This window comes from Salmo salar, chromosome ssa20 (genome assembly GCF_905237065.1).
Source record: "Salmo salar chromosome ssa20, Ssal_v3.1, whole genome shotgun sequence".
NCBI lineage: Eukaryota > Metazoa > Chordata > Actinopteri > Salmoniformes > Salmonidae > Salmo > Salmo salar.
This window is the reverse complement of record NC_059461.1, coordinates 55,049,326-55,061,582: the sequence shown is the minus strand read 5'-3', so window position 1 is coordinate 55,061,582 and position 12,257 is coordinate 55,049,326. Positions and strand designations below refer to the sequence as shown.

Sequence of the window (12,257 nt, the reverse complement as noted above, 5' to 3'; positions counted from 1 at the left end):
TGTGTGTGTGTGTGTGTGTGTGTGTGTGTGTGTGTGTGTGTGTGTGTGTGCCTGCTTCCTCTTCCGGATGAGCTGTCATCTCCTCTCTGTGAGCTCTGTCTCCAGTCCCTACCCCACCTGCTCCAGACGTGACAGTCTTCCTTCCCTAAGGTCGACAATTAGCCAATTAGCACTTCAATAAATGGCCCACGCAGCAGGCCCAGGGCTCCACTGTGGGTAGGCCTCTGACCCTGGGCCTCGCTTAGCTGCCGTACCCAGCAGGAAGCTAACACAGGAGGGCTTTGGCTTCCTCTTCCATTACAGCTTCTCTCCATATGCTCCCTTTAGAGTTTGTTCTTTTGTGACACTTGTTTTTTTGTCACCTCTCTTTCACAGACCCATGTGTTGTACTTTTTATTTTGCGGAATATGTTGCTACTTGTTTTGCCGATGAGAGGAAGTGTTTCTTTCACTCCTACATTTTAGGAGTGCATGAATAACAGCACAGTGTTCTCCTGGTCACTAGCAGTTGTAACATGGGGGATGTTTGTGTTAAAAGGAAGGAAGGCCACCCTTACTGGTCTAATGGAATGATTGTCCTTTGGGCTTACTTTATCTCTCTCTCTGTCTCTGTCTCTTTGTCTCTGTCGATTCAATTCAATTCAAAGGGTTTTATTGGCATGGGAAACATATGTTTACATTGCCAATGCAAGTGAAATAAATAATAAACCAAATTTAAATAAACAATCCAAAATTAACAGTAAACATTACACTCACAAAAGTTTCAAAGGAATAGACACATTTCAAATGTCATATTATGGCTATGTGCAGTGTTATAATGATGTGCAAATAGTTAAAGTACAAAAGGGAAAATCAATAAACATAAATATGGGTTGTATTTACATTGGTGCTTGTTCTTCACTGGTTGCCCTTTTCTTGTGGCAACAGGTCACAAATCTTGCTGCTGTGATGGCACACTGTGGTATTTCACCCAATAGGTATGGGAATTTATCTAAATTGGATTCTTTGTGGGTCTGTGTAATCTGAGGGAAATATGTGTCTCTAATATGGTCATACATTTGGCAGGAGGTTAGGAAGTGCAGCTCAGTTTCCACCTCATTTTGTAGGCATTGTGCACATAGCCTGTCTTCTCTTGAGTGCCAGGTCTGCCTATGGCGGCCTTTCTCAATAGCAAGGCTATGCTCACTGAGTCTGTACATAGTCAAAGCTTTCCTTCATTTTGGGTCAGTCACAGTGGTCAGGTATTCTGCCACTGTGTACTCTCTGTTTAGGGCCAAATAGCATTCCAGTTTGCTCTGTTTTTTTGTTAATTCGTTCCAATTTGTCTTTGTTGATTTGGTTGGGTCTAATTGTGTTGCTGTTGCTGTCCTGGGGCTCTGTGGGGTGTGTTTGTGTTTGTGAACAGAGCCCCAAGACCAGCTTTCTTAGGGGACTCTTCTCCAGGTTCATCTCTCTGTAGGTGATGGCTTTGTTAGGGAAGGTTTTGAAATCACTTCCTTTTAGGTGGTTGTAGAATTTAACGGCTCTTTTCTGGATTTTGATCATTAGCGGGAATCGGCCTGATTGTGCTCTGCATGCTTTATTTGGTGTTTTACGTTATACAGGGAGGATGTTTTTGCAGAATTCTGCATGTCTCTCTCTCTCTCTCTCTCTCTCTCTCTCTCTCTGTATCTCTCTATTTGTTTGTATCCCATGTATGACCTAGTCCCTGTTATATTGTACTGTTATCCAGTTGCAGCAGCAGGAATTCACTGGGGTAGCTGAGCATTCTTTATTGTGGGCGCTAGGCTTATTCTGGAGAGGGCTTCAGCACTCCCTGGAGCTCCTCCTTGCTGATATCTCCTCTGATGTTCTGGTGTGTTTGCTGCTCCAGAAGCTGCTGGTCGGTGATTTCCCCCATGAACTGGAAGCGGAGGAGATGGAAGAGGACGTCCCCAAACGCAAGAACCGCAAGAACCGCGAAGGACGGGTAAGACAAGGGAAACGCACAGGAACGTACAGCCACTTACTGTCCCTGTATTGTTGGCACTGCAAGGGGCAACTTTGTCCTCTTGCAAATACACAAGTGCTATGAGTTAAGATCTGATACTTCAGCTTGCAGTTTCATTGCATGTACAGGGTGTATCCTCGAGGATACCAAAACTGGTCCAACTAAACTTCCTTCTCACATTTCACTCATATTATAATTTCACTCATCCTGTCTATTTGAAATATTACTGTGTTTGAAATGTTACTTTAATTTCACACATCCTCTCTTTTCTGTTTCAACTTCTCGTTAACGAAGTGTTATAGAAATACCATTAAGGATTGTTTTAAGGTGGAGATGTGGTTATTCTGTTGTAGTCATGCTCAATGCTGTTGGTTGGTCATCAATCAACAAGATAATTTAAATAAACATGCTTATTTTATTTCATAATATACACCATTTAAAACAGCCAAACTCTATTCACAACAGTATTCAGTTGGTAATAGACAGACATCCAGTAAATACTAGGAATAGATTGTCCACCATCTACAATTGAAGTCGGAAGTTTACATACACTTAGGCTGGATTCAATAAAACATTGTTTCTCAACAACTCCACAAATTTCTTGTTAACAAACTATAGTTTTGGCAAGTCGGTTAGGACATCTACTTTGTGCATGACACAAGTAATTTTTCCAACAATTGTTTACAGACAGATTATTTCAATTATAATTCACTGTATCACAATTCCAGTGGGTCAGAAGTTTACATACACTAAGTTGACTGTGCCTTTAAACAGCTTGGAAAATTCCAGGAAATGATATCATGGCTTTAGAAGCTTCTGATAGGCTAATTGACATCATTTGTAGCTGTGATTGTATTTCAAGGCCTACTTTTAAACTCAGTGCCTCTTTGCTTGACATCATGGGAAAATCAAAAGAAATCAGCCAAGACCTCCACAAGTCTGGTTCATCCTTGGGAGCAATTTCCAAACGCCTGAAGGTACCACGTTCATCTGTACAAACAATAGTACGCAAGTGTAAACACCATGGGACCGCGCAGCTGGCATACCGCTCAGGAAGGAGACGCATTCTGTCTCCTAGAGATGAACGTACTTTGGTGCGAAAAGTGCAAATCAATCCCAGAACAACAGTAAAGGACCTTGTGGCGATGCTGGAGGAAACAGGTACAAAAATATCTATATCCACAGTAAAACGAGTCCTATATCGCCATAACCTGAAAGGAAGAAGCAAAGAAGAAGCCAGTGCTCCAAAACCGCCATAAAAAAGCCAGACTACGGTTTGTAACTGCACATGGGGACAAAGATTGTACTTTTTTGGAGAAATGTCCTTTGGTCTGATGAAACAAAAATCTAATTGTTTGGCCATAATGACCATCGTTATGTTTGGAGGAAAAAGGGGGATGCTTGCAAGCCGAAGAACACCATCCCAACCGGGAAGCACGGGGTGGCAGCATAATGTTGTGGGGGTGCTTTGCTACAGGAGGGACTGGTCCACTTCACAAAATAGATGGCATCACGAGGTAGGAAAATTATGTGGATATATTGAAGCAACATCTCAAGACATCAGTCAGGAAGTTAAAAGCTTGGTCGCAAATGGGTCTTCCAAATGGACAATGACCCCAAGCACACTTCCAATGTTGTGGCAAAATGGCTTAAGGACAACAAAATCAAAGCCCTGACCTCAATCCTATAGAGAATTTGTGGGCAGAACTGAAAAAGTGTGTGCGAGCATGGAGGCCTACAAACCTGACTCCGTTACACCAGCTCTGTCAGGAGGAATGGGCCAAAATTCACCCAACTTATTGTGGGAAGCTTGTGGAAGACTGACTACCCGAAATGTTTGACCCAAGTTAAACAATTTAAAGGGAATGCACCAAATACTAATTGAGTGTATGTAAACTTCTGACCCACTGGGAATGTGATGAAAGAAATAAAAGCTGAAATAAATCACTCTCTCTACTCTTATTCGGACATTTCACATTCTTAAAATAAAGTGTTGATCCTTACTGACCTAAGCCAGGGTATTTTTTACTAGGATTAAATGTCAGGAATTGTGAAAAACTGAGTTTAAATGTATTTGGCTAAGGTGTATGTTAACTTCCGACTTCAACTGTATGTGAAAATGTGATCATATTATAAATGTGTATTTTAATGTTTCAGAACTCTTGGAAGATTAGTCCAAATGATGACTAAAAGAGATATTAATCAAATCAAATCAAATGGAGATAAAACAGCCTGTGAACTTATCCATCTCCCTGAATGAGACAGTCACAGGCTCCCTCCCTCCCTCCAGTTCCCTTTCCATTTCAGAGAGCTAGCTGACTCTCTTGTCTAGTACATAGGACCCACTGCAAGTTATGCAAACTCAAGCCTCTCAAGTAATACTATCAATTCCTCATGGAAGCCCTCTCTCTCCTCCTGCTGTACTGAGAGGGTGAGGGGAAGCATCGGCAGCTCCTTAATCCATTCTAGCTCCTCTCCTCTGCTCTGGCTGGCTCTCCTCTCTTCTCCTTTCGGCTCCCCTCTCCTCTCTCCTGCCCGCTCCTCTTCTCTCAGGCAGTCAGTGGTACAGTAGCAGCCATGCTCTGGGTACTAAGGAGCCATATTTTCTTCCCTCTCAGCTTTAAAGATAAAACAGATACCAATTCGTATCTCAGTTCACTATACTCAATTCATACATTTTGGGATGGAGGGTGGAAACAAGTCATTTTTGTAAGTGTGTTAGTAGTGTATGAATTGTGTGGGAATTAGATACAGTACAATCATGTGGGCATTAGATGCAGTACACAGTATTTCGACATGCAGTGAGTTATCAGATTGTATACATGGATGCATTCTAAATAACTCTTATTAGACCAGAAAGGCGTCTCTCTCTCTCACTGTCCTGTGTGAAGCCTCGCTGCAGGCTGTAACGCTGTATCTGTCATCCAAACAGCCATGTTGTTCACTGGAGCTTGAAGTTCTCTGTTAGGTGTCATCAACCCCGCCTGTCTGAGGAAAGGGTGATTAGAGAGAGGGGGGCACCTGTTAAAGTAGCAGATGATTATGGTGTGTAGGAGTGTGGTGTGTGTGTGTGTGTGTGTGTGTGTGTGTGTGTGTGTGTGTGTGTGTGTGTGTGTGTGTGTGTGTGTGTGTGTGTGTGTGGAGTGTGAACTCCGTTCACCCGTCTGTGTTCTCGCTGCAGGCCTGTGGTGTAGGGGGTATGAGGAAGAGACAAGAACCCAGCACCATTGAGGACAGGGACAAGCCGTACGTCTGTGACAGTGAGTAACACACACACACACACACACACACACACACACACACACACACACACACACACACACACACACACACACACACACACACACACACACACACACACACACGTGCACACACACACACACACACACACACACACACACACACACACACACACACACACACACACACACACACACACACACACACACACACACACACACACACACACACACACACACACACACAAATAGGTCATTCAGCCGGAATACCTGTTTTGCATTGGTAATTTCAACGTCTTCACACACACACACACACCATGTCTAAGAGCCATAGACTACATTCTCACTGCAGTCTAAACTACGCTGGCAAGCATATGGCTGCTGTCTCCACTCTGCACAAAGCAAGCAATTCTCTCACTGCCAATGTTATGGGGACAACTCCTCTAGTGGAAATGAGTCTGTTAGAGCAACAGGCACTAACAGAACACTATAGAACAACCTATAGAGCAATATTCCAACTAAAACACTGACATGGCATTAGCTAGTGATGGATACAGCATTCATTCATTGTGAGTGTATCTATTTTCAGTGGAGCACATATTTACTGATGTATAGATATGTTATGATGATTGGGCTACATTTAGTACTGTCTCTTGATGTTGTGTGTGTGTGTGTGTGTGGTTGTTTTCCAGTCTGTGGGAAACGCTATAAAAACCGCCCGGGCCTGAGCTACCACTACACTCACACACACCTAGCGGACGAGGAGGGAGAGGAGGACTCTGAGCGACACACCCTGCCCTTCCAGCGCAAGAACAACCACAAGCGTGAGTCCATGTGTTACAGTGTGTTCTACGCTCTACCCTGAGGCTGGCTGCTGCACTATGCCATGTGTTACAGTGTGTTCTACCCTGAGGCTGGATGCTGCACTATGCCATGTGTTACAGTGTGCTCTACCCTGAGGCTGGATGCTGCACTATGCCATGTGTTACAGTGTGTTCTACCCTCTACCCTGAGGCTGGCTGCTGCACTATGCTATGTGTTACAGTGTGTTCTACCCTGAGGCTGGATGCTGCACTATGCCATGTGTTACAGTGTGCTCTACCCTCTACCCTGAGGCTGGCTGCTGCACTATGCCATGTGTTACAGTGTGTTCTACCCTGAGGCTGGATGCTGCACTATGCCATGTGTTACAGTGTGTTCTATGCTGAGGCTGGATGCTGCACTATGCCATGTGTTACAGTGTGTTCTACCCTGAGGCTGGATGCTGCACTATGCCATGTGTTACAGTGTGTTCTACCCTCTACCCTGAGGCTGGCTGCTGCACTATGCTATGTGTTACAGTGTGTTCTACCCTGAGTCTGGCTGCTGCACTATGCTATGTGTTACAGTGTGTTCTTCCCTCTACCCTGAGGCTGGCTGCTGCACTATGCTATGTGTTACAGTGTGTTCTACGCTTTACCCTGAGGCTGGATGCTGCACTATGCCATGTGTTACAGTGTGCTCTACCCTGAGGCTGGATGCTGCACTATGCCATGTGTTACAGTGTGTTCTACGCTCTACCCTGAGGCTGGATGCTGCACTATGCCATGTACAGCGTGCTCTACCCTGAGGCTGGATGCTGCACTATGCCATGTGTTACAGTGTGTTCTACCCTGAGGCTGGATGCTGCACTATGCCATGTGTTACAGTGTGTTCTACCCTGAGGCTGGATGCTGCACTATGCCATGTGTTACAGTGTGTTCTACCCTGAGGCTGGATGCTGCACTATGCCATGTGTTACAGTGTGCTCTACCCTGAGGCTGGATGCTACACTATGCCATGTGTTACAGTGTGCTCTACCCTGAGGCTGGATGCTGCACTATGCCATGTGTTACAGTGTGCTCTACCCTGAGGCTGGATGCTGCACTATGCAATGTACAGTGTGCTCTACCCTGAGGCTGGATGCTGCACTATGCCATGTGTTACAGTGTGTTCTACCCTGAGGCTGGATGCTGCACTATGCCATGTGTTACAGTGTGTTCTACCCTCTATCCTGAGGCTGGATGCTGCACTATGCCATGTGTTACAGTTTGTTCTACCCTGAGGCTGGATGCTGCACTATGCCATGTGTTACAGTGTGTTCTACCCTGAGGCTGGATGCTACACTATGCCATGTGTTACAGTGTGCTCTACCCTGAGGCTGGATGCTGCACTATGCCATGTGTTACAGTGTGTTCTACCCTGAGGCTGGATGCTGCACTATGCCATGTACAGCGTGCTCTACCCTGAGGCTGGATGCTGCACTATGCCATGTGTTACAGTGTGCTCTACCCTGAGGCTGGATGCTGCACTATGCCATGTGTTACAGTGTGTTCTACCCTCTACCCTGAGGCTGGCTGCTGCACTATGCCATGTGTTACAGTGTGTTCTACCCTGAGGCTGGATGCTGCACTATGCCATGTGTTACAGTGTGTTCTACCTTCTACCCTGAGGCTGGCTGCTGCACTATGCCATGTGTTACAGTGTGTTCTACCCTGAGGCTGGATGCTGCACTATGCTATGTGTTACAGTGTGCTCTACCCTGAGGCTGGCTGCTGCACTATGCTATGTGTTACAGTGTGTTCTACCCTCTACCCTGAGGCTGGATGCTGCACTATGCCATGTGTTACAGTGTGTTCTACCCTCTACCCTGAGGCTGGATGCTGCACTATGCTATGTGTTACAGTGTGTTCTACCCTCTACCCTGAGGCTGGATGCTGCACTATGCCATGTGTTACAGTGTGTTCTACCCTCTACCCTGAGGCTGGATGCTGCACTATGCCATGTGTTACAGTGTGTTCTACCCTGAGGCTGGATGCTGCACTATGCCATGTACCCTCCGCTCGCATGTCACGTCAGACGCAGTATCCTACAGAATGTTACTACACAGCAACTTGCACATGTCCTTTGCGGCACACAGTGTGCGAAGTACACGCTGATGCACAATGTAGTAGCGTTTATGTTTGTCTGCCTGCATGGCTTTCTGTAATGCTGTTTGATTAGCCTGGCCCTGAGTTGGACGGTGTTAATTGGCTGAGCAGGGGAATCTTTTTTTGTCCCCCTCTCTCCTCTAGCACATTCCATGTCCGAGCTGGTAATTTACACTGAGAGAGGTTGCATCCCAATTGGCACTTTGTTGGGAATAGGGTGTCATTTGGGACGCAGACAGAAACACAGCTCTAGTCGTCCCCACATCAATGTCCTTGTAGAAAAATACCCATTTACCTCCTAGACTTAATTGGCTGAGCTCTTTTTTAAATTGGCCTGTCTTAGTGGATTGTCCGTCACTGGGTCCTGGTGCTGATGCCTCTGTGTGTGTGTGTGTGTGTGTGTGTGTGTGTGTGTGTGTGTGTGTGTGTGTGTGTGTGTGTGTGTGTGTGTGTGTGTGTGTGTGTGTGTGTGTGTGTGTGTGTGTGTGTGTGTGTGTGTGTGTGTGTGTGTGTGTATATGTGTGTGTGTGTGTTTGTGTGTGTGTGTGTGTGTATATGTGTGTGTGTGTGCACGTGCTGCAGTTTTAGGACTCTGCAGGGTGAAAGAGAAGAGAATGACTGCATTTGAGAGGTTTAATATCCTCCTCTCTTCTCCTCCTGCTACACACACACACACACACACACACACACACACACACACACACACACACACACACACACACACACACACACACACACATCAATACATACATGCACAAAACTAAATTCTCTTGTGAAATGCAAATAGAAGCCTAGTGTGTGTGTGTGTGTGTGTGTGTGTGTGTGTGTGTGTGTGTGTGTGTGTGTGTGTGTGTGTGTGTGTGTGTGTGTGTGTGTGTGTGTGTGTGCGCGCGTGTGTGTGTGTGTCCATGTTTCTATCTGTTGGTTGCAGATGCACCCCCTCCTTTATATTACACCATATACAATAATGATATTAATATGAACGGTTATAATGAAACTGGTCCATACATTATTCATGTAATATTCTTCCTAAAATATTTCTAGACTAGAGTCTGTAAGCCTGGTCCACTCCACAAGGCACATTTAAAGGAAAACTCCATCCAAAAACTATCTTTCGGTATTTGTTTCATTAGTCCATTGTTGACATAGTCCCAAAATGTTTTGCAGGTCAGCAATCAAGTTTAAGACATATAAGTTTCAAAATGCAGAAACCGAGAATGGAAGATCGCTGAAATCCAAAGTCTCTTCTCTTTTATTTCATTATTTTACCTCCCCTATCATTCTCTCTCTTTCTCCCTTTTCCATCAGTTTGATAAATGACAGATTATTCCACTAGGAGATGAGATTCTCACACACACATTCCCCCTCTCATTCTCTACCTATTCGCTCCCTCACTCTTCATCGCCAGTTTACCATGCTTTCTTTCTTTCCTTTCCCGCTTCTCTCTGAATCTCTCTCTCTCTGTTTCTTTCTCTCCTTGTCTCCCTCTCTCTGCTTTTGTCTTATGACTTATCCATCGCTTATCATTTTCCTCATTTTATCTGTATTTATTTCCATTGCAGGAGTGGAAGCCGATTGTTAAAATGAACTGCAACATTAAAATTCATGGCTGCCTCTCAGTTTTTTTTTCTTCATAAAGTGAGAGATGCAGGGGTGGTGGGGGCTGGTTTTGGGCATTGATGAGATGGAGAGGAGGGAGGGGTGTTTACTTTAGAGGGCGGCCCTCTGGTGTGCACCTGAAAATTGGTTTTGTGAGCAGAAAGAGTCAAGCCAGTTCTTGTTACGTCCTCTCCCCAAATCAGAATTGAGATTCCGAGTCTGGTTTATCTGGACGGACAGACGGTCGGAGGAGTGAGAGCAGGAGGGGGGATGGAGGGATGGAGGGATGGAGGGATGGAGGGGGGTAACATGTAATTGAGCCGTTTGAAGGTCAGCGTTCTTTCGTTCCTGTTGTTCTTTTTCTATATTTATTTATTTAAAAAAAAAAAAAAGCTCCCCAGTTTCACCTCACTCACAAAATGGCTTCCCTCGCCTTGGTCCGCCAGTGTGAGAAGGAATCCTTGTAATCAGCTATAAGGACAAAATGTATTACGTTTAAAACCTAAAATGGCGTCCTGGCTGTCTCTGTTCCCTCTTTCTCTCTCTGTCTGTGGGGTAGGACACTATATGTGGAATGATATCTGTGGAGTGCTGGTTGGTTCCGTTCCAGCAGGTTCACATGTGATGAAAGTCCTGCAGTAAGAGAGAGAGGGTGGTCTTTTAATGAGGGTCTGGTGACAGTGGAGGGCCTGTGTCATTGTAGGGACTGGGAACGTTCAGACAGATGCACTGACACTATAGAGGCTCTAGTCTACAGCGCCCAGTTCAATTGTATGTAATTGTTGAAATATTTTGTGAGTGGGCAACATACACTATCATCCAAAATTGACTTGTTGAATTATTTTTGAAATATTAAATTATTTTATAATACGCTAATGTGGACAGTTTGTGTTACTTCCTTACACAAGCTCGCATTTTCACCTCATACAATTTAGTGATTTTTTTTAACCTCAGATTGGTGATGTTAATGTACAAGTTTATAGTCATCAAGATGAACCTAAATCGATTGCTTTAAACAGATGAATATCTTTGGTTTGGTCCGGTTGATTTGATCATACTCACCTGTCTGTCGCAGGGTTGAGAACGTAGTGGTGAAATTCACAAGGAGAGGAGTTGATAAATACAGGTTCTCATCTATCGACAGGTATATCTAGTATACCCAAGTTCGTTGTGGTTTGTACTTTAGAAGAGCGCAAATGGCAGTGAATTGTCCCAGTTCCATTGATTTCCATACAATATTGACGTGAGTGATTCATCTGTGCACGCTATTGATTACAGTAGAACAAGCTAATCAATTTCAATCTGGAATGACTGCTTGTTAAATTTGATGCGTGAGCATCTTTTAAGGTACTAATTTAGCAAAATACAAGTAATCTGAACACAAGTGTGACACGTGTGTATAGGGAGTAATTGTATCTATTAGTCTTCAACATATCACAACTTATTTCAGAATATTGATTATGAATTTATTTGGACATTTAAAAACGGTGTTTTGACACTCGGCTATATAAAAAAATAGGAAGCAGCAGTATAATTTTCAATTTATGTTTTAGGAATATAAATTGCACTTTCAACGTTATTTTTTCGACATGAATCAACTTAATCAGGTAAAAACTACTGAATGAACCCCTAAAACATGCTATGATTTATTTGATTTTGATGGTATTAGTGAAATAGTGAAAATGAGTTTGTCCTGGCTAGTCATTCTGTCTGTACTGTAGCAGACAGGTACAGAGCAGAGTAGCCTATAGAGGAGACTGAGTAGAGATACAGGCTGGGTTCAGAGAGAGAGAGAGGACCGGGATGGTGGGGGCGAGGCAGTACAGTCACGACCCACGGACCCTGAACATGCAACACACACCACCTGAACACACTACATGATCAGCACACTACACCACTACAAGTACAGAACATGTATACTGTACCTAACCATATAAAATAAAAGTAAACATGGTCCAAATGACAACCAGTTTATGGGGTGGTTTCCCCCACACAGATTAAACCTAATCTTGACTAAAAAAGCATTTTCAATATAGATTCACTATTGAGTTTGCCTTTTAGTCCAGGACAAGGCTTAATCTATGTCTGGGAAAATGCCCCTATGACTTTACTTGACTTTAGATTCTATAGTCTAGCTCAAATGGCGATCTATTTATGTGTAGTCAGTCCCAGTTGCTCAGTCCCTTGCTTGCTGTAACCAGGGCTGAGACTTGGTCTGCCAGTTTGCCCCACCACGGTAAGGAAGTAGAGTGACTACTATTAGAGTGAAGACCTTTCTGGACTTACCAATATAATTATTCAACCCCGACCATCACCTTTAGCTGTTATTTTGGTCTGGTTTCTTCCTGAACTTTCCACATGCCTGTGCTGCTGGTGCCAGTGCCGGTACACTAGCTTCCTCCATAGCCAGACCAGCTCACGCTGCCTGCCGCCCCGCCACTCCACTGCCTCCTCTACCACAACAAAGCAGGAAGAGAAACGG

General features: G+C 44.4%; 1 protein-coding gene across 1 annotated transcript in view; it reads left to right on the top strand.

Annotated features, from left to right (window-relative positions):
* The window catches only part of LOC106580828 (zinc finger protein neuro-d4), a 42,399-nt gene that overhangs the window by 18,293 nt on the left and 11,849 nt on the right, over positions 1-12,257 (top strand). The window contains exons 6-8 of the mRNA XM_045703628.1: positions 1,873-1,968; positions 5,171-5,249; positions 5,921-6,052. Of these exons, the coding sequence (XP_045559584.1) occupies positions 1,873-1,968; positions 5,171-5,249; positions 5,921-6,052 (307 nt within the window). The remainder of the gene's footprint in view (positions 1-1,872; positions 1,969-5,170; positions 5,250-5,920; positions 6,053-12,257) is intronic.